General features: G+C 34.9%; 3 protein-coding genes across 9 annotated transcripts in view; 2 read left to right on the forward strand and 1 right to left on the reverse strand.

Annotated features, from left to right (window-relative positions):
* The window catches only part of LOC103313642 (homologous-pairing protein 2 homolog), a 79,599-nt gene extending 75,199 nt beyond the window's left edge, over positions 1 to 4,400 (forward strand). For 2 of the 5 annotated variants that reach the window (XM_015981766.2, XM_064355944.1), the window contains exon 2: positions 3,768 to 4,400. In XM_015981766.2, coding sequence (XP_015837252.1) covers positions 3,768 to 4,380 — 613 coding nt within the window. In that variant the 3' untranslated portion in view covers positions 4,381 to 4,400. Of the gene's footprint in view, positions 1 to 1,115; positions 1,386 to 2,948; positions 3,447 to 3,767 lie in introns of those variants that run through there. The other 3 variants (XM_015981767.2, XM_008197457.3, XM_064355945.1) reach the window with 3 other exon arrangements.
* Positions 18 to 648, forward strand: LOC662972 (uncharacterized protein). Its single transcript, XM_969040.4, has 2 exons — positions 18 to 207; positions 262 to 648. Exons 1-2 carry the CDS (start codon positions 132 to 134, stop codon positions 513 to 515), a joined length of 330 nt encoding a protein of 109 aa, XP_974133.1. The 5' UTR covers positions 18 to 131; the 3' UTR covers positions 516 to 648.
* sona (sol narae) lies at positions 644 to 25,276 on the reverse strand. 3 transcript variants are annotated; one of them, XM_969013.4, is made up of 16 exons: positions 24,940 to 25,276; positions 17,439 to 17,504; positions 16,705 to 16,768; positions 15,806 to 16,077; positions 8,546 to 8,632; positions 4,682 to 4,919; positions 4,387 to 4,637; positions 3,604 to 3,746; positions 3,188 to 3,243; positions 2,791 to 2,917; positions 2,572 to 2,736; positions 2,395 to 2,521; positions 2,241 to 2,345; positions 2,088 to 2,194; positions 1,588 to 2,016; positions 644 to 1,116 (listed from the first exon to the last, which is right to left on the reverse strand). In XM_969013.4, exons 2-15 carry the CDS (start codon positions 17,496 to 17,498, stop codon positions 1,590 to 1,592), a joined length of 2,229 nt encoding a protein of 742 aa, XP_974106.1. In that variant the 5' UTR covers positions 17,499 to 17,504; positions 24,940 to 25,276; the 3' UTR covers positions 644 to 1,116; positions 1,588 to 1,589. The 3 variants fall into 3 exon arrangements, with proteins under 3 accessions (XP_974106.1, XP_008195683.1, XP_015837249.1); XM_008197461.3 differs by lacking the exon at positions 3,188 to 3,243 and adding an exon at positions 3,487 to 3,539; XM_015981763.2 differs by lacking the exon at positions 1,588 to 2,016 and having other exon boundaries at positions 24,940 to 25,275.
* Positions 25,277 to 27,040: the final 1,764 nt, after the last annotated feature.

Here is a 27,040-nt window from a genome sequence, read left to right on the forward strand (position 1 = left end):
AGTCATTTCAATGAAATCGTTTTGATATCACAAAACGTCAAAATCTGACATTCAAACCTGTCATTCCTGTCAAGCGCAATAAATCTCTCTTAAAAACCGGCAAAATTCGCTAAAAACCCAGTCAATTCGCAATGCCTGTAGACATTCCGGGCTTCCTTTACGCGGGGGCGGTAGCCGCAGGCGGCTTTCTCGGTTATTACAGGGCAGGTAAAAAATTTGAGGTTATGTTGCGAAAGACAATCATGACTTGTTTATATTTAGGGTCGATACCGTCCCTGGCGGCTGGTCTCCTGTTTGGCAGTGCTCTCGCTTACGGGGCCTTCCAAGTCAGTCGCGATCCTTCCAACTATTCGGTTCAGCTGGTCACCAGTTCGATCCTAGCGGGCGTAATGGGGTACAGGTTTTATAATTCGGGCAAAATCATGCCCGCTGGGGTTGTCTGCGCCTTGTCGGGGGCTATGATCGTGCGCATTGCCTTTAATGCCGCGACGTTGACTGACAGGAAGGTCTCTTAAATTACTCTTCCCTTTGGGGTCTTCCCTTTGTCTCTTGGTGTAGGTATTAAAATGTGGCAAATCCGTTATATTTACGAATAGTTGTGTATGTTTCTGATGATTTTGTTTTGTTGAAATAAATGAGTAAATGGCTGGTCGGTATTTTTAATTGCGGCAAATATACAAATTTTTACAAAGTCATTTACAATCATGTTGCGACTTTAGGAACTTAACTACGATTTAATTGGTATTTTTTGATGGGTTTTATTGGTTTTTGAATAACAAACAAATGTAAAATTTTGACTTAAAAATAAATTGCACTCTGCCATTTTGATAAATATGGTACAATTACATAAATACTTCATCACAATACTTGATGCTATGAGAATTGGCAGTATATTTTTAAACGTACAAACTATTTACATTACAAATACAAGTAAATAAACTATTTGTTCACACTAAAACTACCATTAATTTAACAATACGGTTTTATGAGTCCTTCAAACAAAAAATAAAATTAAATAGTCGTTTGTCACTTGTTTAAGGCACAGAATTCTCCATTGTTGGTTCATTCCTAATCACACCTTAAATTTACGTATTTGTGTGTTGCTTATTCCCTTAACTGGAAAAGAAATACAAAGTAAGATTAGTTTTTTGTTCAAAAACCGTCACAAGTCGGAAAAACAAGATTCAACAAAGTCAGAGGGGACCATCCTTAGCAATTCACAAAAGGTTTGTTCCAACCACAATTCTGAACCATTCGGAAGTGCAAACTAAGTTGAGTTCGGAGCTGTGGTTGGAACAAGTGATTGCTAGGTGGCCCAAGTAAGTTCACAAAAATGAGAGTAAATAATTGGTGTTTTATTGGTAGTACACAAGGAAGGATAAAGTGTAAGTGTAATAAAGTCTGTATGGTTTGTGTTAATAGCGTCATTTATCGAGATAATAAATTTGACATAAGAATCGAAGGGGAAAGTTTTACTTTCACGACTATACAAAGAACAGAGATTGAAATAAGCTGTGAACACGTAAATACCATGCTGATTAATTACGACGATTACAGGATGACGTATGGCGATTAACAAAGTCTTACCCTTATCTTCCCCTATTAAACACGGCACTTTTATTTCTTACATTGCTACTATCGCTGTAATAATTAGCGGTATTGTACGACCGCTTCAAGTAATTGTTATTAATGTCGTAATTGTTTCTTCCAAAATTAGCGAAATCGTACGGATTCTTAGTGGTCTGTAGCCTCAACTGATAATAATTACCGACATACGGATTAGGGGTTGTTTGACTGTAATAAGATTCAGTGGTTTGGTAGGGATTTTTACTAGTGTACTGCCTAGCGAAATCGTTAAAATCGTAAGGAGACTTGGTGGTAGAAAACTGATAAAACTGTCTCGGAGTGGTGTAGGGGTTGTATGAGGGTGGGTTCGGGTTGTAGGGGGGTGTCGTGTAATCGTAATATTTCGGTGTTTCGGGTCTTTGATTAACTTCTTCGTCGTCCTCGTGAAACCTGTCGTAAGTGTAAATCATGTTAATTGTGTCACAAACAACCGGCGATAATCGGCAATGAAACAAACTTACAAAGGCCGACCCTGGTTGTTTCCGCTTCGGATGTAAGACGGTGTGTTCTGCGTATAATCGGGGATTATGTTCTCGTGCTCAGCCACGCATCGACCATTCAAACAATACTGAAACAGGATTTTTTAACGAACGAAAAACTTAAGCGGGACTTACTTGGCCGTCACCACAAGGTGAACCTTCAGCCGCGGGCCGGTAGGCCACGCAATAGCCGCTACTGGCGTCGAAACAGAAGAGTTGGGCGCAGACCCGGTCGTCTTTCTACAATTCAACACCTCAACCAAAGTTTTATCCCATTAGACTAACTTACAAAACATGCACTTGTTCCCCTGTCTCTACGACATTGGGCGTCGAGAGTGAGGAGTTTCCCTGGGAGGACTCTTGGCAAACTGTCGTCTTCGTGGGGCACGTTGTAGAGACAGGTGGCAGTGTCACCACTACACAACCATCAATCAATAGGAAAAATTTTGGTTAAATTGTGACTTACTTGAGGAAATGGTGGAAACTGGAGACACTGCAAGGGGACCACCGGAAGCCCCGCTCCGTGTGTCTCAAATCGGACATGATGTACCCGTCCGTCCATTGGCATTTTTCGGCCCCTGGGCCCCCGAGGTACGACGGTGGAGGGCTTCCGTCATGTACTGCTCCTAGTCTATAGTGGGGAAAAATTTAGTTGAGGATTTTTAGTTTGGGGTTTGAATCTTACAAATGTCCCACTTCGTGAGCCGCGACTATAATTCCGCTGAAGCCACCTGTGTCTTCAATGATGGCAACAGAATTGACCTTTTCTAGTCTTTTGTTGACCACGCATGCACCTCCGACGTACGCAAACCCTATTTAGAGTCACATTAGAACAAAGTTTTTTGGAAAAAATCCCATCACCAGAAGAGCCTGAAGCAGTTCTGTGCAGTCTCACAAAACTCGAACCACCATCAACAAACAATTAGTTTGGTTAAATGAATTAGTCAAGTTAGAGTTTGTGTGTCATGTAATGTGGATGGGGTTATAGAGCGGGCGTGGTAATCGAAACGGGGTGCCAAAACACTACATCGAGAAAATTCAACTCGGAATCTACAAGTGATCGTGCCTTTATCTGTTCGTACCTGCCGTGCCGCGATTGCAGACATCGTTGGGGTACGACCTTCTGCACATGTCTAGTCTGTAAAAAACACACCCGGTCATATATGGTTAAATGTGTGATTTGTGTGTTTTGTTGTTATTTACTCCTCAGCTCCAGAGCGACTATACCTAAAGAACAATTAACAAAAACACGGACGCCTAAACACCACAATCGTCACATTTTGCGTGTCAGACATTTAGTTAGAACGATTAGTCCGGATCTTGTTGGTGTATGCGATCCGGGTTAGTAGCAGCAATTTACACGCGATTTAATTTTTATTACCGGCAGTTCCTTTGGTGCAGCGGCCGCCTTTTCGACGTCGACACATATCGTACCTAAGTCAAAGTGGTTAAAATCTGACAAAAACAAACCAAAAATAAGTTCCCGCGTTATACTGACTTTGTAATCGCGACGGCGATGTCGTACACCGGGAGCCGCCGTTCCCTGAAGAGGTACTTCCCCATGTCCGTCAAAGCCGCCGCCGAGTCGATGGCGTCCCTCCCCACCCGGTTGCGTTCCAGATACGGAGTTGCATCCCGCCCCTAAAACAAATGTTATTTCAGGATCATGGACGAAATCCTCCAGTTTTTGTACGACCAGAACCGACCCTACACCATCAACAACATAATGGAAGGGTTCAACAAACAACTCAGTAAGAGTCAAGTTGTTTCAGCTGTTAACAAGCTAGTTGAGAAGAACAAAGTGATTGAGAAGAACTGTGGCAAACAAAAAATATACTGCGTGCCGCAAAAATCGTCACTGCCTTTGAAAGACTTGACGTCCAAAACGTTCGAAATGGAGCGCCAGTGTAGCAATCTTGCTGCAACCCTCAAAACCGTTCAGAACGAATTGGAGGAGAAGAGCGCCCGTTTGCGAGATTTGGAAGGAACGTTGAGCAAGGTTGAGCTATTGGAGAAGAAGAAGAAGCTGGAAGAAGAGGTTGAAGAAATGGAGTCGAAACTAGAAGGTGGTACTAGCGAGTCGCTCGATAAAGAGAAAATCGAGAGGGAATACCGGACCGTATTTAAAGAATACAATAAACGGAAGAGATGGTGCACGGACATGATCGAGGCCATTTTCGAAAATTACCCCAAATCGAAGAAAACTCTCCTCGAAGACATCGGGATCGAGACCGATGATGATGTTAATTTCAAAGTTAAGGTTTCAATAAAGTGAACTTACCCTACTTATTATAATCCCCGCTATTGATATCCTAATTTTTGGTCCTTTGAGGAGTTTGTATCTCATGTCTACGCCGTTCCAGAACGAGACGAAATACCGTTTGATTTGTAAATTGTCGCCCCCATGCAGCCTATACCCGTCGTAGTCTACTATGACTAAAATTTCGGGGTAGATGGTGTATGGGGCCTCCCTTTTCTTGCGCGAGGTGCTCCTTTTGTGTCTTTTGGCCAAATGGTCGGGCTCCATCAAGGCTAAATAGTGAATAAGTACCGCTCAATATGCAAATGCTTCTTACCGTAATCGCTCATTGTATCTTCATGATTTCCGTTCCTTTTGTACACTATGTGTCGATGCCCTTGGATCTTTTGCTTTTTTCTCTTGATAGGCAGCCCCGTGTCGATTGCAACTTCCGAGCTGAGCTCGCCGTCCGCGTCCAGGAACATTTCGTCATCGTCGTGCGTGGGCTTGTCTTTCGCGTCCAGCAGCCGCGGAGGGATGGGCCGTATGACCAAATCGGCCCCGATGCTACCCTCCTGCAATGCAAACAATCGGCTTGCGCAAAAGTGTCGAAAAGAGCATTTCCTAACGCGCGTTACCCAACTAATAACATAAATAAGCAATTATGGGTCAATTGATGTGAGGCCGTTCGTTGCAAACGCACATATTCTGGTCAAGGTGAAGACACTAAAATTCGCATTGTGTTCGAAGAAAAAATACATGTGCGAGACAATAACGCACCGGACCTTCACTTACTAGCCGTGACTTTTTTGAGCGCCGAAAGAGTTCAAGAGTGTTGAGGTAAGCGCGACCCTTCATGGGACACGGATGGTCAACAGCGACCTTGAACTTCTTCTCCGGCTTTGGGATGGGCGAGAGGTCAATGATGAGCAATAAAACCGACGGATAAATCGGTCAAGAGACATTTCGACGTGCGAGAAGAGGAACATGGTTGGCAAGGTTTTTCGATAGTTGTGCGAACATGTGGAAGCTGATAGCTGTAATTAGCGGGACGTGTGCGGCGTTATTTAAAATGATTGCACGCGGGTTGATTGATTGGAATTACGAAAGCGAGACTTGACAGGATTTGTAAAACACTTGGCTGTTAATTAGCCATTATTTCCCATTGTTTTGCTCGGTTCGCTTGGGAGTGACATACTCGTAAATTTAATTTTAATTTGTGATACACGAATAATTAAAACGCCATAAACTGCGAGTATAATAAGCGCATAACATAAATTACCCAATTATATTGTCTTATTTGAATGATATATTTTATCCACTTTCCAAATAAATTATAAGTACATTTAATTGGCGCCGTTAATGCTAATTCACAACTTGTAAAATTAGTGACCGGAAAAATATGCATTATTGGTTTATCATCGTCGTAAATTATATGTTTACACATTTACACATGTTGCCTTTTCGCGCTTTTAGAAACTCCAATAAAGGTGTTATTGTCAGTCCGTATGATTTTACTTCCTGGTAATTCTGATATTCTAATGTATCTATAAGATTTATTGATTGACAAGAAACACTGACTTTTTTCTATTGCACAGCATAGTAATATTAGTAGCCAAACGGGTTTTATTACTCCTTGGTATTTTTAAATTATGCAATATTATAAACTAAATTACATTGAGAATAAAAAGTATTGTCATAAATTATCACTGGTGCTAAAATTAATCCGTGTTGCGACACTGCTTGTTGCAGTTTTTATATTTTCTTTGTATACAATTTAAACAGTATTAAGAAAATTATCATCTTTAACGCTATTATTATTATAATCACTGAAATTTGCTTAGTCCTGCGGGTTAACTTTAATGTAATTATAATATCTAGATCGACATGATACTAAACACTGTAATTTTTTATATCTTTTAAAATCTAGGTGTAATTAGAGATTTAGTAATGCCATGTACTTGTACGGGAAGGTTAAAACAATAATGCTCACTTAAATTATTTCATAAGAATAATTTGTTTAATAAAATAATTTTTCTTCGATAACGTTTGGGAAAATACTTGAAAAACTCTATAGGTAGTTAGTTCAAACTATTGAACATTTACGAGTACTTTTTCTCACACTTAATCGCAATGGGCACTAGTTAAATTAGTTATTTTTATAAACAACTCGGTCAGCAAGTTGATAGAACTAGCATATTGTGTATTTTAACTGAGATTAAGTCGTGACTATAATCTTGGACATGTCAAAGACACAAAGCTAATAAAAGAAATTTTCTCTCTCCACAATGGACATACTCGTAATAAGCGAGTACTGTCCAAGTTACAAAAAATGCTCCTTCAAAAAAGTCCGGAAGACCATAACTCTATCTTTAATCGTTTAGGTTTCAATCGCTTTTAAGTTTTCTCCCGGCACCGTATTTGAGTTTTTTGAAAAAAATATGAGCGCTTATTTTAAAACTTTTAGGGCCGGTTTATAGAAAGCCTCATCAAACTTTAATTCGTTGTTAAAAGTTAATAACGCGAGTTGACCAATCAAATTGGCTCAATTTGGTCACGTGATCACGCATTTAATTGTGAATTAAATTAATGACGCTTCTATAAACCGGTCTTTAATATTTTTTTCGTGTGTTTTTCTCAGCTTATATTACGACTTATTGGCCCTGCAATTTTTCCAAAGAATTAGGGCCGGTTTATAGAAGCGTCATTGATTTAATCTGCAATTAAATGCGTGATTAACTGGTCACGTGACCATATTCGACCAATTTGAATTTTTTTAACAACGGATTAAATTTTAACAAAGCTTTTTCAAACCGGCCCTTAGTGAACTAGTTTAATGTGAAATAATTTGGGGGCCAACGCTGAAAGCGCCCTTATTTTTACTCGTTTTGTTTTCCCGTATTTAATCCTTTCTCACAATTAAATGTGCTTTTAGTTAAAGCGCTGTACGGTCCAACTTTACTGTAGTTGTTTAATTTATCGCTTACTTATTTTATCAATTAAAGAATCAATTAATTAGGAGCAAAAAATGCGAATACGCTGTGAAAAATGTACAAATATGTATGTTAGAAATGATTGCGTGATTGCCATTCTTGTCTTAGAAGTGTGCTAATTACTCTGTTACTTTATGACCCAACCAAATCCTTCAGAGTCGAGCAAAACTGTTTTAAGTTTTATTCTCGATTTTATTCTTTTTAGGAAAAGAAACTCAACAGATTTAAAAATCATTAGAACTACTGACTAATGATTACAATAGGTGTTGACTAACTTTTTGTCTCGATTTTTTTAGTTAACTGCCTTGGTGGTGTGTTAACAAGTTAATAGTTTTTGCAATATTTATTGAAAACCTCGTTGAAAAATTAGAAGTGGATCATGTTTCGACCATTTGATAGTTCAAAGGTTAAGTAAAAAAACGTGATCAGTTGGTCACCTTTAGCCGTATAGCTTTCCCATTAGCTCTGATCGGGCAACGAAATTTCTGTATCAAACTATTCACGTTAATTAACATTGACAGTTTGAAACCAGATACAGCGACCCGGAGACTCCTTAATTTTACATAAATTGACCTTTTTGTGTGATGATTTTACAAGATTTTATCTCTGACTAATTTACAGCACGACAGAGTGCAACTTTCAGTATTGATGGAGTAATTGGGGTCCTTTATACGATTCGAGATTTGATAAGTTCAAACGTCCAAAACCGCAGCTAATTGACGAAAACGTATTATTCGGCCCATCCACCGTGAGAACGTTTCTCCTTATGCAACTCCGGTCTCATCATGAAATGTCAATAAAGGATCTAATTCTCCGGTTGCACAGCTTTAGCCATTAGAAATTACCCGTACCGAATTGTCCCGATAAAAAACCCACCTTGTTGTTTTCACTTTCAGTGACATTATTTGTGCAACGCATTTCCTGTCCGCCGTTTATTACCTTGCTTTGACCAATAAATAGCTCTTGTTTTTCCGATTTTTTTCCTTGTTACAATTACTTCTGTTGTATTTTCGCCTTTCGATTGCCAGTATGGAAATTTCGGCCCAGTTTATCTTGACCGCAACGTTGGTAACGAGTTGGCCACTTGGAACCGATCTCGTTGTGCAATATCATGCTCGATTAATAATTTTAATTATCGCAATTTGCCGTTGCTGTTACTTGCTTTTACGTAAAACGACAGAAAGGCCAAGGTTCTGCATCAGACTTACCACAATCACGGTATCGTTGTGGTTCCTCAGCAAAATGGCAGCTTGGTTTTCCTCGTCTTGGTAGATATCGCCGATATCTTCGTCAGTCTGAAAACAGAAGAGATTTATTCATTCGGCAAGGCTTGACCGGCTTTGTTCGCTTTGTTTGAGTTATTTCCGATATCGGTGAAATGTAACCCAACTGGCGCATAAACTAGCGACAGGAATGCAGGAACGCAACTCAAACAAGTAGATTTATGTAAAATGCCCGCTCCGTAATGGTTTACTACACGGTGACGGGAAGGCATTCGTTTTTTCGAATTACCAAAATATTTGCAGCATGATTTTCCATCTTCTAGTATGTGCCAACAACTATATACTAAAGAATTATTTGTCTACAACCATTGAATAAACATGGCATTTGGCGACTTGGTACACGAAACTCTCGACGAAACTAAATATTTACATTTCGCCTGGCCGTAGAATAGTTATTTAGTTTTAGTTATTTTGCTGATTGAAAAAGCTCGAAGAAAATCAAAGAAATCAACTACAGAAAGCGTAGTTATGTTTCGTGCCATATTTGTCTATTTTATTTAAATGTTAGTTACATATGCACTATTTCCTGTGCATTTACTTTTACTTACAATTAATTAATTTCGGAATTAATCATTATCCAGAAGTAAAAATTTTTTTATTGATAATAGTGAAACTTAAGTTAAGAAACCTTCCTATAGTGTCACTGTGTGAATGAGAACCATCTGTGTACGTACAATATGTTCCTGAATAAATTTTAATTCATTTACAATGTTTGATAGCTTTATTACGTTTGATCATATATCTAAACTGTGAATTTTAGTTTCTAATAATGGAAGTTATTAATATTTCATAAGATATGATGCTATTTTTACGTGAACTACGTTTTTACATTTCAATGCTATTTTAAATAGAAGGTATGACTATTATAATAACTGTTGCTGTAATTACAAATGTACAATAAAGGAAAAATCAAAATGTTTAGTGTTATTTAATATTTGTGGTTGACATTTCCGATATATTATTACATCGATGACACGCACAAATAACTTTATGATAGAGGTATTATATAAACATTATTGAAGATATAATAGAACCATTCAGATTCTTTTGTTTTTTTTTCTTTCACACCTTTGGTAATGCAGATGGGAGTGGAAGCATAATGGGAGTAAAGTAACGAATTCAGAAATATTGATTAGGAGTGAGTTTTGTTTTGAACTACTAGTTTATTATTAGATTCAGTGAATCAGAATAAGTTAAAGGCAAGTGTTATTGGTTGTGAATTCAAGCTAAAGTTTTTTGACAACATATATTATGCTAACATGGACCACTGATGTACATAATAATCTAATAAATTTTTAATGTTACCATATTTTTGTAATATTTTACATTATTTAATTTTTGAATACTGGAAGGAAATTTATATTGTTATTATAACCCAAGGATTCTTCATTATTCGTTAGCTTTTACACTTTTCCAGAAAAACACTTCTTGTTTAAATGAAAGAACTTTATCTTGATACTAAGGGGTTTCAGCTACCTATACGACTTTGTCAAAAAAATAGTTTTATTTTCAGTTTATTAATAACACTTCCGAGGCTACGTATTTCAGAAATGAAGAGAAAAGTCAATTATACAAATAATTTTGCAATTTTTGTTTCTATTTAATTTCCAGTTACAGTTAAATACTGAGATCTATGAATTTTACTTAAAGGGAACAAATCAGAAATGTGATGAAACATCTTTCATTACTTTTGCAATGTTCACGATATTTTCATTTTGCCGAGTGAATTATGTTCACCTGCACAAGTCGTAAATTATGCATTAAATTGTGATTGATTATGTCTTATTTCAACTGGAATTTGTGCCACGAAAATGCTTTTTCTCGTATATTTTTAAGAGGTCAGAAATTATTACCATGTAAGTGCTAATCCGCAGTTTATGAAGGTTTCTAACCCCGTTAAAAATTAAAAGTACGAGCTGTTTGTTGTACGGAAAACATCACGGTGTTTTGACGAAGGTTGGTCGTAAACCTCAAAGATTTAATAGATAATGCTTATAAAAATGCAAAAGTTAGGATCAATGACACTACTTAAAACTTACAAGCGTACAGTCTCGGATAAAAATCAAATAAAAATATAAGGTCTGAGCATATAAATATTTAACTTTTCATATCTGTATCCTGTTGGTTAATTTAAATAATCAATACATTTACCGTCTTCTAATAGCTAGAGGAATCAGGATAGAACTTTATTTAATAAAACATTGTTATTGCAATCAGCAAAGCCAATAAGCAATAAATATTGGAGAGATTTTATAACGAAATAACATGTTCGTAAATAGAGAAAGTTCTTCGGCAAGGTTTGTGCCGCTATGAACCCAAATAATTTTCATAATCCTGTTATATTCGTAAAAATAGATTTTAGTGGCAAACGTAGGTTTTTCACAACAGGTAACAATTTTCACTCTGCTTTTACAAAGAAACTTAAAATAGGAATTAAAGAATAAAATAACAATCAAATTATCATACATTTATGCTTGAATAACTTGTTTAAACTGTTATTAAATGGGAGTAGTTAACTTTTTGGACAATTAACGTTGCTGGAATTATGAGAATAATCTAAGTGTCGAGCAAATTAAAGGCAATTTTAGCACAAATCATGCATAATTGATTTTCCGAGTTGCAACGTGACTATAATCTATTACCTAGATGAGGAGGATTGTATGAATTTCAAACGAATTTTTTAGCTTTTTTGAATACGTAAAGGAATTTTAATTGATTTTCATTGTTGGGACATGTACCTGTCTTTGACACGCTGACATAATTTTGTCGTATAAATTCAAGTCTGAAACTAGCTTGTTATACATTCCTAGCAATTTCGTAGCTTGTTTTTGGCTAAAATATTGTCATTTCTATTGAAAATGTCAAGATCATGGCTTTATCGCCTAGGTGTTGGCCACCTGTCTCGGATGTCTGATATTTCCAGAACCGAACGTATCTAAAGTGCACATCCTGTAGCATTGATACGTATTTCCACACGCCACTTTCAAAAAATCCAAACGAACCATTTGTTCGTTCTGTAATTCGCGCAACATGGCAATTTACGTAAACAAGAAACATAAGTTACATGTCTCGATTTTAAAGCCCGTACGCCCCCAAGCCACCTTTAACATCGTACTCATGGGGCCTGCTTGCGAAACTAGGTTTATTTTCGTCATTAATTAACCGTCAAAATTGCAGAACAATGGATTTCGTCGTGTGACTGTAATAAAATCCGTGACAAAGCTCGCATTGTGACGGTTTCAGAAATGGAGGGTGTCGGCAAGACTGAATCAATTGGCAATCGAAGGTCCGTCACACCTCCCAAACAATCAGCGATGATAAAAAACTGACGAATCCTTGACCGAGCCCTGAGCTATTTTCGTTTTCCTCTCGGTGAAGTTTGTCTGTTGCTATAACAGAATACCTACGAGAGTGAAAGCTGTTAGCTAACCTAATGGCGTTTGACCTAGTTGGGATTTGCTTATGGGATTTGCCAGCCTGACATTGGGACGGCTTGTACGAAAATTCCAACCGACATGACACTCAAAAATCTGTTAAAATCTCTGCTCGTCTTCGTTTCGGCGGAGGTGAGCTACATCGTCAGGGTCATTGTCGCCCGATTATAATTATAAGCCAATAAGGAAACTATTCCCCACAAGGCCCAAAAAATGCACTGATGATTCAATCCGTGGCGGTTTCAGTTGGCCAACAGACATCACGCTCGATTGCACATTATTTTTCGATCCGATTGAAAAATTCACTTCTCCACAATGCTTCAAGAGAAAAAAAGCACGACCTTAGCCACGGCATGAAATAATTGTCCTTCAAAATCGACGCTGATGTAAACAAAAATTTTTACCATAACCTTCTATAAAAAGACGTACTTCACAAGCGGTGGAAATTTTAGTACGAGGAAGCGAGATAAAAAGGAACTTTCTTATTGCACTTTTCGGTTATTCAACGATTTTGCGAAATTATTTTAAGTAATTTTATTAGCATACAGCTTTTTTATTGTTGAGTTGCAATGATTCGATAATGGGACGGTTATGGTGGTTCAGTCGCGATTTTTGATGGTTTCGATTGCAAATTGAACAGGTCTAAGGCTAAATTGCTTCGAATTGACTGACTGTTTCCTCATCGGCTTCTCAAATGATTCCCTTTCATCCTCACTTTTACATAATTATTTTCTTGCCCATTTTTCTTTCAATATACTGCGATACATTTTCTTTTTTTACTAAACAAATACAAATAATCACAGTAGTAAACTTGACAAACCGAAACATCTGTTTCAAATATCAGTAAAATCAGTGAAATTTGGAATTATTTTGACTTTTGCTTCTACAGCTTTTCATGACCTTTTCCTATCATAGTCCAGAATGTATCAGATTCATTTCAGAAAGTAGCGAATGTTTTTCAGATTAGTCAATCGTATTTTAGGAAATATTCAATTATACTTTCTGAACTTCATTTGATTTATCTGAAATACTATTGGCTATTCTGAAACTGTAATACAGTTGGAAAAGGTGTAGAAAGCTAGTCTTAAAAATTCTTTCGTAGCATTTGGCATTTATATTTATTTGAATTAGATAAACAACAATGGAAACATAGCTTGCAGCGTTTTTTTTTTGTATACAGACGTACTTACTGAGCATCCTGTTCTATGCAATTATATTGGGAAGATATCTTATTTTAGAGGAACAACAAAACTTTATTATTAATATTTTAATCGATGAATTTCATTCATTTTTTCGACCGAATTTAGTGATAATTAAAATATTTATACCTATGTTAATCAACTATTGCCATCATCAGATAAAAATTTTTGAAACATTAAATTCAGTCAAATTAGACAAAAATAAGGCGATCTGTGTAAAAAAATTCCTAGAGAGTTGAATTTTTTTTAAAAGCTTTCTTTACACTTGGCAGGAGGCTGTCTTTTTTGTTTTTTTGATTATATCTCGGAAACGATCACTCCTAGCAATTTTTATCTTCTTACCAAAATTAAAGTTGATAAATTTTTTTACAAAATGGTCCTAGTCTTATTGTTGTAGGACTAACCGTAGGTGAGCTACTAGCTTTTGAAATTTGGTGTCTACATGACACTGGATTATTAAACATTAGTATATCATAAGTATTTATATGGAAATAGTGTATGTAAAGCGTCCCCAACTAAACTAAGAAAGGGAAATAAGGAAGAAAAATACTTTCTTTTCTCGGGCTCTCTAGTTGAAGACCAAAATTCCGCATGTAAGGATAACCCAGAGATTTAATAGAATTTCTTTCCAGTCCTATAATTCGCTTATGGTTATTCCTACAAGAAAAATGCATAAGACGTTTTTGTAGGAAATTTTAACAGCTTTAATTTTGATAAGAAGAGTGATTCTTTCCGAGTTATAAGCGAAAAACTAAAAAAGACAGCTTAACCCCCTCCCCTTCTTCGAGCTTGCCACGCACCCTTGGGGACTTTCTATATTTGTCTACCCAAGTGTAAAAGAAACGTTTAAAAAAATTCAACTTTCTGGGATTTTTTTCCACAGAATGGTGGAATTTGAATGGGCTATTATTTAAAAGTGATTTTTGGAATTAAACCAAAACTAAATACAGCAATAGAATTAACATGTTATGTCTGTAACATTACCAAAAATTGTTATATAAAAGTTAAAAAGGATGGAATGTAACTCTTTGAAGGAAACAATAATTTGGCTTTTAATTTTTCAAATAATTTTTGCTTAACTATGTCACAGATACACCCTTAATACGTCTTTTTCGCCATATAGAAGAATATTCACTAGTAACTTAATAAATTTGTCAATAAAAAATTAATGAGTAATGGCTTATTATTTATTACAAAATAAAGAAAAGCGTTAACGATATAATAAATCTTGTACTTCCTATAGCATAACAAAATGTACCTAACTAATTTGTTACAGAGGGAATTAATAATATCTAATAATTAAATTATTATATCTTATTAGTGAAGAGTCATTGAGTGATTGTATAATGAAGCATTTTACTTAAAATATTTATAGTTTTACCAGCAATACATTAATGAGTTGTTTAAATAAAAAAATTATTGGAATTGAAACCGAAAGAGATTGCATTTTCGCGTAATTCTGAGTTAGTAAGAAGTCAACGTCTGAGACGCAAGAATTAATTTTTTTTTGCCATTAATTTTCTAGTTTTATTATTAAAAAAATTGTCTAGTGGCTGATCTTACAAAATGATTTAATTATTTCATTATATTGATTGCACGGCTACCATTTCTCGATAAACAATTAAGCTTGCTTATAAGAAACATTTAGATATTATGTTTATTAATAAAGAAATCACAAAACTGATAGGAAACGGAACAACCTTCGTCCGGTCTATTCACACTAAAATTCTTGTTTATTAACATGCAGACGTCTTTTGTTGTTTACTTACAATGAATCACAAAGTTTATATTGCAGTTAATATACTGTGGTGAAGCCAACCTTTTAGCTCGTAATCGACTTAGTCAAGTTATTAAGGCCACTGAAACCTTCTATGGTGAAAAATAAAAATTCTCTCTATAATAATTTTATGCGTCAAATATTTAAATTAAATTAGCCATTAGAATGTCTTAACGATCACTTCCCCCTTCATTTAATGACTTGTCATTATTTTACATCCGCAACAAACGATATTATTTTCGATGCACCTGAATTTCTCCCGGTTTCTAGTGCAAAGTTGACGAGATAATTGTTCAATTTTCTGCAGTCTGGCTGCATTTGAGTTGGTCCGTCTCACCCGGAAAATTATTCGTGTTTCGCGGAAAGGTCATGAAACCTATTCGAATAAAATAACAATTTTAACATTTCTTATTAAAACAACAATATCACGTGTTTCATCATCGCTTATGACTATTTATAAAAATTCGACACTAATCTATTGTTACTGAAGCTATTTTTAAGATTAAAATCGACAGAAATCACATTTATAAATATTTATTTTCGGTTTTTTCCCAACAAGGACATCTACTTTTTCGCTTAATTCAATAACCCGACAGACCCACCGGAGACAATGTCATAATAAGGCACTTTATTTACCCAAAAATGCGATTTTCTCACGAGATTACGTACGGAAACGGCGGCATTATTAGTCAAAGTGAAAGGCGCTTCAGTTTATCCGTTTAACACGACACTTTTAATTTCCGAAAGAGTCATCAACAAGAAGGTGCACACGTACCTCGGGCAGTTCAACATATTCGACCCCATGTTGGGCTGTGGCGTTCGGTTCCACCGTCCATATCTTCAATTTATTCTTCTTGTAAAGTCCACGGTTCGGGATTAGAGTTAGGTTCAAGTGTTTGCCGAAGACTTTCAGTTTCAGTTCGGTTTTCCTATCTTCGTATTTCGGCTTCTCGTCCGTATCTATCGAATTCTCGGTGTCTGATGGAATGTCCCGCGAGATGCTCCGTCTAACGTTATGGTGGATGTGAACCACTTCGTATTCTGGTACTGAAATTTAAATAGGAATCGTAACATATTGGCAGATTTGATTTTATTATTGACCAACTCAACAACCGCGAAATGACACAGCTACAGAATATGACTCTTCATTATACAGAAATGCACGGATCATTAAAATTATGGTAGAAAGTTGTGCTTTTCCCGCAAGTAGCGTAAAAAAATTACATAATGGATTAACGTTAAAAATCTCAAATTGCCAAATAAATATCGAAACTGAGCATCGAAACGGCTGTCTAGCCGATGTAGACATCGACAGCCAAGACCCAGATCGAGTGAGATGTGGTTTATTTGCAAAATACAAAACCAAAGTTGCATTGGATTTTAAATAAGGCTATAGTGAGGAAAGAAAATTAGTTGCAATTTTTCAAAGCAAATTGTGAACGATTGTAAAATTTTCTGTCTGTAGTTAAAAATCTCATGTCATTTAACAAAAATTTGCAACTTAAATATCGTAAAATGAACGAATGATGATTTTTATTCACAACTGTTTACAACTTCCGTTGTGTTTTGTTTTCTGATGTAAATAGCTGACTGAATGTCAGAGTGTTTCTCCTATAATTAGGTACAAAAATGCTCCAGGTCTATTGTGACGATACGTCACGTCGTATCACTCACCTAAGTCATGTCTATCTACGTGAAACGTGCTCTTGATTTCGTCCGCCGTCATAAACTTATGAATCTGGAACAAAACAAAAAACTGTATCAAAATCCGACCACAAAGTCACCGGAAATACTTTTCAACAATAGAAGCAGCTAATGCATCACATGTTACGTTACATGTTGAGTTTTATTAAATTTCTTTTTTGTAATTGGAAAGTAGATGATTCTCATGCAACAATTACCACGCGCGTAATGATAATACTTTTGACTTTAGCATATTATTATTCATTTGTTAACTTCCTTCCGTTTAGTTTCTAAAATCTAAGTAAAATTGATACTCATATCCGGATCCACTTCCTGCCTGACCGCACGTTGAAGTCTCCAACCGGTCCAACCTTCAAATTCGGGTTCTTGGAGCGGTTTCACGCCTGTCGTCGCAAATATTGATTCAAGAACAATTAAACACATCTGGTTTTACATATGATTTTTTTGCATTTTAATGTCTTTTGTCTGTGGCTAATTATCCGGTACTTTACAAGTTCTCGACTTATCAACGTCGAAGGCCTAACATCTTGAGCCCTGGCTTAACTTACCAAGGCCGCCGGGATTATTTATTATCATTGTTAGGCGTGTCATGTACACACGTTCATTTAAACTCGATTATGAATAGCAGTTTTTATTTCGAAAGTTTTTGACATTGAAACTGATGCAACTTTTAATTGAAATGCTACGAAAGATGCGGTACTTACGTCATAAGTGGCACATATGCTCATCAGTGAGGCGAACAAGAGTACGAATTGGCAGTTCATCCTGTCCTGAAATTGAAAAAATATTAATTGAGGTGCAAATTTGTCGATAAACAAGATGGGTTTGCGTCAGGTACTCAGAAGTTTGGTTAGCGGGTACGTCAAAAGAACACGCAGAAATAATGTCACGTAGAATTTTGACTGTTGTTGAAGCTGTTGCCTGGAAATGTTGACACAGTGAATACTAAAATTTTTGTAATCACTTTTTGGAAATTTTCTACAAACATTCAACATTATTTAAACAAACATATTGTTGAACACAAGCGAGTTTTGTGTAAATTTTCACTGATTTTCCAAGGGTTGGTTTATAGAAAGCGAAATTAAAATTTAATTGCAATTGAAACGTTCTGTTAACCGGTCCGTAGAGTTTAAGTGCAAAACTTATATTTTCTTAAGGTTGAAATTTGGTGGAGGCGACGGGTTCACAAGGCAATAAAGATTACAAAAGTGAGCAACACTGGAATTTATTACAGAATGTTATTACACGTGAGAGGATTGTTAACGATGCCACAATGCTCTTTATTGTCTCAGGGTTTTCTCTGAAAGAAAATGTTTCTTTTACAAACTAATACTCTGTTAGAGATCATCGTCGAAATTTTGCACAGTAGTTTTTATTGTTGAATAGTGCTGAAGTCTAGGGCGATTTAGGTAAAAAGCTTAAATAATATATGTCGCCAAAATTGTTTCAAACTTCCAACAACAACTGAAAAATAATTAATAACTTTTATCATATAAAATATACAGGGTGTTTGTTTTTTGAGCTCCACCATGGGGATCTCAGTTATTATAAGAGACACGAGGTCGGTTAAATTAGGGCAAAGTTGCCCATTTTTATGTTGAACAATTATCCGAAAGAAAATTTGATATGTCATTTTTAGTTTTTAAATTATTGAGAAAAATCAAAAAAAAATTATTTTTGTTTTTTATTTTTTATTTTTTTATTTTTTCAAGTGCAAACCAATAGAACTAGACGTGTTTAAGTGGGACATTCTTCAGACACTTTTTTACAAGAAATCTAAATTTGTTTTTGCCTTTTCCAAGGCGTTCTTGATGTCAGAGTTACAACAGCCAACTTTGATTTTACTTATGGACGCCATATTTGATACTTGTATTTTTTAAAAGTTTTTTTGTTTCTGATTATAACGATGTATTACATAATATGATCGAATCTTACTTGTTAATTAAAATTAAGGAAAAGGAAATTTTGCAAAGAGTGCTTTAAAAAAAACGCCAAAAATTTTGTTTAACAAACGAAATTTTGACAGTTCTATTAAATAAGCGAGCAGAATTTTTATAACTTTGTCTTGTTTTGTTTTGCGAAGAATAAACTTCCAGATCTAAATTCATTAAACTTCCACAATCTAGTTTGTTTAAAAACAAAATTTTTAGCGTTTTTTCCAAAGCACTCTTCGCTAAAACACTTTTTTCTCCATTTTAATCAGCATATCATGTGATACATCGCTATAATCAGGAATAAAAATTTTTCAAACTTATAAAAAGCGAATATGGCTTCCATAAGAAAAAATAAAGTTGAGTGTTGACTCTGACATCAAGAACGCTTTGGAAAACACAATGACAAATTTAAATTCCTTGTAAAAAAGTGTCTTAGGCTTAATCTTATTTTTTTTTGGTTTTCGCTTGAAAAAATTAAAACGAAAATTACAAAATTACAAATTTTCGTTTTTCCCAATAATTCAAAAACTACAAATGACACATCAAAGTTTCTTTCAGATAATTTTTTAGCATAAAAATACCAACTTAGCCCTATTTAACCGACTTAATATTTTTTATAATAACTGAGATCTCCATGGTGGAGCTCGAAAAAGGACAGCCTGTATAATTATTGTGTTTGACTCACACTGTGTATGAACTATGAAGTGTTTGTGAAACTATATAAAAACAATATGTTGACCGTTGCAGTAAGGATTAGTCATTCCCAAGAATTCATAATATTTATTTTTTTGCTCATGATAGCAATGTAACAGAATATCTAATTAAAAGGATAATTTTTTGCATCCAACACTTCCTAGCAAACATAAGTGAGATCGACAAACTGGGAATCTTTTGTGTTCTTTTTCTCGCAACGGGTGAGGAAGACTTGTCCTCCTGGATATCCTTAACGCATTTTTTTTATTTAAATCATTAAAAGTCAAATGCAACAGGATATTGGAGATCGTGCCAGACAAAGCCGAAAACAAAAGGAGTATCCGCTTTTGAAATCGAGATTCTTATCGCAATCTACGAGTTTTTTGATGACTTAATAAGTATTGAACATATCCTATAGGTATCTGGGTGTGACATTCGGTCCACTCACTCTGCGAGTAAATTAAATGTTGCAACCGAGCGCAAATAGACCAAACACAATAATCCGGTTAAAATTTTTAAAGAAAATCCAGATTTGTGTTGGTAATTGTATACAATACGCGAAGCCTTCATATATCTGTCTCGTGACCTGCAAATGAGTATGTAAAAATAGGGCGTGGTCTCGATTAATGTGGTCTTTGAATACTTTAGCCATTTCATAATCGGATTTTATAACAGTTAAAAGAAACGGAAATGTAACAACAAGACCCCAGCAAGGTCACTATGTGGAATAGGCAAGGCGGTTTTCTACTCGAACCGGGAAAACAGAACGAGAACTGAAAAAAGTGTAACGAATAGTTATAGTGTTGCAAAAATTTTTTTGGCCTATTAATTGTGGTTTCGAATAAACACTGGCAACTTTTTTCTCCTAATTAAACATTTCATTACCATTACGTCCAAATTTAAATTTGAACAGCCAATGCCAATGGCGATCCTAATTGATCACTTTTGCTTTTCAACTTTCATATGAGAGTCCGTTCACTTTCGTTTAGATTTTCTAAATCTCGAATTACGAATTGTTGTTGTTATTATTTCCTATATTATAGCAATCGAGCGATTGACACATCGAAAAATGAACAATAGAGTTGGAGGCAATAAACAACGGTACCGACAATTACAGGAAAGTGTAAGTTCACTCATTGTCATAAGCCTTGTATTAATTATGTTATAAGCGAGTTTCACTTAACGAGTCTGTATGTAAAAAACCGTAAAGCGTTACAATTACGTTTAATGGCGGAGGATTAGTTAACAACGTTTAATTGTCAGTGAGGTAATAATACGGTTCGAATTATTTTGTAACGTTTTGCCGAAGAAATTCGGACGTTTTCCCAAACTTTCGATTTTCCAGCGGAAACAGAACGCGAAAATTAGAAATTTAGGCCAACCAAAGGCTAAAACTTCACACCATAAACGGAAAAATTAAATAAGAAATCATTTGATTTTTATTTTTTAAAGCCCACCCACCATACTGATTACTATTTCGAACGAATAAAATAAAACACTGTATTCATATCAGTAGCTGGAGCAGAACTTGGGTTCTAGGACATACTGTATGTTCTTCACTTTTTTATTTTATTATTTATTAATCACAGATATTGTTATTAATTGCAATAATTCTTCAGATAAAGTCACACACGTAAGTCGTAGAAATGCCTCCTAGTTTCGTTACTTGGCATTTGAAGATGTCGTAAAAAGCTTCCATGCGGCATTAAAATTAAAAGACAGAAATTTAAATTCTATAATGAAGAGATGAGCATTATGTAAACATCTGCGTATTAATAATACATTTATCATATTTAAAATAATTTATAACTTCACCTATATCAAGCTCCAAAATTAATCAGATGCCATTTTTTTAATTTTAATTTATTTGAAAAAAATTCAAAACAAGCAGACGGGCAGAAATTAATTAAACGCAAGCAACTTTGCTCAAAGGCAATCACTGAATTAATTTTTTGTCTTGAAGTTCATCGACCTAAATTTTGCTAGTAAAAGCTGCGTAAAAAACTTGGTATTTGTATTCGCCTATAAATCTTCTAAAAATAAAATAAGTTGTTTAAAGAGATAAAAATAGACAGAAAATATTTGGCTTATGCAAGCATCTAAAGTTGCGATTCCATCTTCATTAGCTTAAGAAGTGTGCCTTTCTATTCCCATTAGCGCCCGCACGCATTTTTGCCTCTTTAGCTCGCTTTTTCGGGAATTAAATGAGCACTAAATGAATATTCAACATGCAGCATAACGCTGATTAGTGTTCGTGGACACTTGCACCGAAAAAAAGACTTTCTCTCGAATCCGAATATTATGCAAATAATATGGTTCAAAATCTCCATTTCCCGCTAATAAACAACGGTTACGTAAGGATGTGTTGTTGCAAATTGCTGACCTTTCCAGGAGGCACTCTCCGACTCGTATTTGCATACGGACAAAAATGGACATAACTAATAAACAAAAAATGTTAACCCGAATGCAAACAAGGTTCCTCATAACAATTGGGAGAAAGCAATTTGTCTAATTTTCGATTTTTGTCGTAGCCTTCGACTTTTCGGGTCAACATTTGAAATATTAATCTAAATAAAAATATGCACGGTCATAGACGAGACAAGGTCTCCACACTTTTGTGCCATTGATTTCATTTGGAGTTGACGAGATGTAAGTGTCAACAGCGACACTCCGCCCAGATTTTTCACGCGTGCAACTTACACCACGCACCATTGTCATGTTACATAACGTCATTACGGTATTTAGAAAACTATACGTGCGCTTATTAGCGGATTAATAAGCGGTTGTCTGATTAAACTTTCATCCACCGTAAACCTACTAACATTTTATGGTGGGACTCGAAGTAAAAATCCCATTTTTTCGCCTGCTATAGAATGTGAGAAGTCATATTTTAATAAACTTTATGAACTGACTTATAATTAAATATATAATAGCCATTCATATGATTATTGCTGCCGCACGATTAGATCTAAATTAATTGTATGCAACATTTATACGTATATTAAAATAAAAACACTTATGCACACTACATGGAGAGAATTTTAATGCCTTACTGCCTTACCCTTTAGCTTCTTTTATTGCTTATTAGCCTATTACAAAAAAATCTGATATCGTACTGGGTTCCTCAAAATGTGAAGTGTTTAAAGAAAAGATCACGATTTTGTCCAGAGTTTGTTGTAATTATAGAAATTTCTGCCACAAAAAATGTTTTCTTGGACAAAATTAATATTAGAGCAATTTTAGAAATAATGCTGACACTGAATTTTTTGTTTTTAAAGATAGTACAAAGTTTTTTTTTAAATACACGATTTGGTTTATGTTTAATGTATTTTGCGACATTTTTTTTTGTAGATTTAAAAAGGGAGTGGATAATCATTTAAACTGAAGTAATTTATTGAGTTCGAAAATTTATATACAATGTGTTTTTAAATGATTCTCATCTAGCCGTCTGTGAATTTTTCATGTAAAATCAGAAATGCCGCTTTATCGAATTAATGACAGGCATTTAGACACCGAATTTTACCATTCTCCATTCATTAAGTCTCCAATTCGGAAATAAGCTTCGACAATAATAGTCTTTTCTTGCACAGTGTAACAATTTAGTTGTATTTTAACGAAATTTTTAAAGAAATTAATTGACAATTTGTGAATTTGATAAATGACAGTTTTGACATTTATTGACAGAGAATTCAATTGAGCAGAGCGGCACAAATTTTTGTACATATGAACCAATTTCAAAGTTAACTAGATGAGAATCATTTAAAAACACATTGTACATTGCCTTGTTGACGATAACATAAAATACTGTTTAAAACTGACGTACTACTGTTGAATAATTTTTGAAGAGTGTTTTTCTAGTTTCTGGTAGTTTAGAAAATAGAAATCAGTAAGTAAATTGATTAGTTATTAATTTTTTTATATTTATAATTTTTTCTGTCCCGTCCGTTATTGCAAATAAATGTAAATACTGGTCTTATTCCTTGCGTCGTGAAACAAAACCAATAATTTTTTATTTCCTCGATCTGATTTTGATATTGTTAAAGTCTTTAATTATTAAAACCTTTCTGAATAAATTAATTAGGATTATTTTCAGAAGTTGTTACACATTGTCTTGTTCTTCGGTTTTGTGGTTTCAAAAATTTTAACAAGCTTCTCTTTTTACTTCAATAATAATTGTTGGAACTAGTGCATTTTATATTAACAAAATTTTAAAAAGATTTTTCAAGGAAAAAAATGTGATGTCTTCTTTGTGTCCCGTCCGTCATCAGTTGTATTTCTTTTACCTACTCGTATTTCAAATTTACAAATGTGGCTCCAATTATGGGTTGAAAACAGTCTGAAATGTACTAAGTTCCTATAAAGAAAAATTAACTTCTATTGATTCTGTTCGCAAAAAGTAAAAATAAAATGTAAAAATTTTTGCAATGTCTCGTCCGTTAAAATGGAATAGTTGATTGATACTATTATACTATCTTGCTATTAACAGTCTCTGTAAAAATATTTAGAAAAATTCGACATCAGAAATAAAAATTTCAAATTTAAAAAGCGGACGTCTTGATTCCGAGGGAGATTCCTTGTTATTTCTTTTTATTTCAGTTTGGCAACTAAAAAAAATCATAACACGGTGAACATTTTGTATTAGTTATTGTAGATATTACATATTTTTACTTGTCCTCGAAATCTGTAAAATGGTGTGTGTGTCTGAAAGTAGGCCAGAGGACAAAACGTGGATTTTTAAATAGTCCTTAGTCACAAATAAATCAGCATTTTGCCTCAAAGTATCAATTTGCGTTATTTGGGTTATGTAGGCAGCGTAACATAAATTGCTTGTAATAGTAAACTACAAAAAGACGGAAAAATAATCAACCGGCTCGTTTCAATTAACTGCACCCAAGCTAAAAACGTCTATTTTCTATAAATTTCAATCAAATTACTCCCGACTTCCGTTTTTCCTCGTCCAGAAAAAGGCTTTTGTTTTCTGATTACGTGTCCACATTAATAATATTTTCTGTGATTTATTAGAAACTGGTACCCGAGTAGTACCACTTGAAAAAATGTGCCAATTAATTTTTTGGCGGCAAAATTCCGAAGCGCATTCTGAATTAAAATCAAATCACCGGAGATCATCACGAATTTCTCTTGCACAATCGTCATCAGTTTCGATTTCGTAAGGCGCATCTTGGCTCCGGAAGAACCGACCGATCCGGGCAAAAGGTCACAGTTTCTCCTTTTTCGAAAGGGAGTGTGGGTGCGTGGTACCCTTATAGTCGCGTTCCTGCAGTTACAAAACCTGCAACTGTTATCCGGAGAGCAATTACGGAGTTGATTCGAAAGTAAAAGTATCTCCTGCGGGCGCTTGACACTTTATTTACCTTCTAGTCGGCGCGCCAGAGTGGATTTGAGAAGGTTTTTGAATGTTTCCCGTTTTCTCTGGCGCATATTTGGGATTTTCTCGCGCAAAATCTTAATTATGTATATATGCCAGCAAAACGTCTAATTTCCCTTTCACTCTCAGTGTACTTTCGAATCAAGCAGTGTAAAATTCGGAGGTTTGCGGTTACGTAAAGGGGTGCTTTACCTGGGGTGTTCTTAAATTAAATCCCAAAACAGCCACAGGTATCACAGATCACAGTACTACACTAAAGTCGAAGCACCTTTTCTTCCGTCATTGTCACTGGGATTCCGAACTTTCCTACACAAATCAGGAATAATCAGCAAAGAGCGAAATTCGAATTAGAAAGTTTCGCATTCGAACTTCTTGCAACAATTAACGCTTGATAAACCAGAGACTCGAGTGAAATGTGGCGCGATTTTGACTCGACTGTCCAATTTGTGTAGAAAAAATTCGCCGCCTTTGCCCCTATTCTACATGCTGTTGAGTGCTTTAAGAATGTCGCGAGTCGTACTGTAGTACCTTAAGACGACTTTGTTTTAGTATTGTTGAAAGAATGCGCACGCAACGCTCATAGAGAGGGAAAGTACGGTGAAAGGAACCAAAGGACATAACACCATAATGTACCGGTGTTAAGCGACCAGTTCCAATTTGGCGCACTTTGACATTACAAGACTCCCTAAAACCGAAGGTTCCAAAAATGTCAATAACAGATTTAGTGGTCTGGATGCTAGACTATGACCCCATTGACCTGGATGACAGCTTGAATGACTCCTAAATATCGCTTTCAGCGATCCACATGTCGGTCCGATGGCCGGACTGCCTGATTTATCTCCCGTTGAAATCACTGGGAGTGCTCACCATGAAATCGTTTAACCGATAATTAGCGCTTGTACCAACAAGAAATTATTCAAAGAAATAACACTATTTAAATGCAATAATGCTGCTAAAATGGCAGAGTTTTCAACAATGGCTCCGGACAACATTCTTTCCCAATTAAAACAAAACGCGGATGACGAAATTAAAAAGTAAAACATGCATTCAATGATTCATTAATTAGCCTGACGAAGTGATACTTGTTTATAGGAGATGATAAATGGAATTTTTTTAACTGTTAAAAAGGTAAACCTCGAGGTAAACATTGAATACCAATATACGTATGCACTTATGCTGATATTTTTTTGGCTTCTTATATTTAACTGTCAATTTGTTGCATATTTTCCGAGCCAAATTTGAGAGGTTCCCTGTTGTCCGAATGAATTGAAATTTTGCATACTTACGTAATCTGCGATACAATGCAATTCTATATAGTTAATTACCCCCTAAAGTGGTTACATGGGGTGTTCAAGTTTTAGATTAGGTTAAAAAGGGAGGTTTTATTTGTAGTACATACTGCATATTATACCAACAAGGTACAAATCAGCAAAATAATGACGTTACATCACAGAGAAAAAAAAACGATTAGAATAAGTTAAAGACTTAAAAGCAAAAAATAAAATATATACTGGGTATTTAAAAATAGGCGCACCAACACAATGGTGCTTACATATGAAGGTGAAAATAGTAAAAAAATTCTTTATATTAACGTTATTAATAAATAATAAATTTTAAATAAATGATATGCTGCAACGTTGTCGTGATCGTAATAGAACTTGATCAACAATAATAATAAATTATTTCTGAAACAGTCTTCTAGGAAATAATTCCCAGTGTTGGCATATCTACAAATTGTGATTTTTGGAGGAATTTTAATTTTTTTTGAATTTAAAAATCTGCTAATTTCTGATAGTAAATTTAAAAATAATTATTCATAATTGTGTTAGGGATTGATTACTTAGTGTGAAATACCAAAACATTAAAAAAGAATGAAAACTGAAGCAGTTAACAAAATAAGTTTGAGATTTTTTAAAATATGACTTAAAAAATGTTTTTTTAACTAGATGTGCAAAGAATGCACTAAAAATGAAAAAATATTCTTTTATTATAAGAGACCATTTTTACTTACAGGTTGAGATTTTAGAATTTATAAAAACTTTGGTCATAAGTCATAACAATACGGCATTACAGAATTACTTTGTTCAGATGACCAGTATCAAAGCTTTTATAAATTTTAAGATCCTATCTGTAAGCAAAAATGTCCTCCTTTTATAGAAAAACATTATTTTTTTCTTTTTTAGTGCATTTTTAAATAAAAGCTTTAAAAAACATTTATTTATATAATTTTTATTTTCTTAGACTTAGAGTCATCTAAGAAATTGGTAGGTGCACCTTTAACTACTACATTTTT

Source organism: Tribolium castaneum, chromosome 3, assembly GCF_031307605.1.
Source record: "Tribolium castaneum strain GA2 chromosome 3, icTriCast1.1, whole genome shotgun sequence".
Lineage (NCBI taxonomy): Eukaryota > Metazoa > Arthropoda > Insecta > Coleoptera > Tenebrionidae > Tribolium > Tribolium castaneum.

Coding starts and splice junctions, on each gene's coding strand:
- sona (XM_969013.4), bottom strand. CDS start 17,498: ATGAACTGCCAATTCGTACTCTTGTTCGCCTCACTGATGAGCATATGT. Junction 8,633..15,805: donor AATATGTTGAACTGCCCGAG/GTACGTGTGCAC, acceptor TTCTGTTTTCAG/ACTGACGAAGATATCGGCGA. Junction 2,522..2,571: donor AGTTTCCACCATTTCCTCAA/GTAAGTCACAAT, acceptor ATGGTTGTGTAG/TGGTGACACTGCCACCTGTC.
- LOC662972 (XM_969040.4), top strand. CDS start 132: ATGCCTGTAGACATTCCGGGCTTCCTTTACGCGGGGGCGGTAGCCGCA. Junction 208..261: donor TCTCGGTTATTACAGGGCAG/GTAAAAAATTTG, acceptor GTTTATATTTAG/GGTCGATACCGTCCCTGGCG.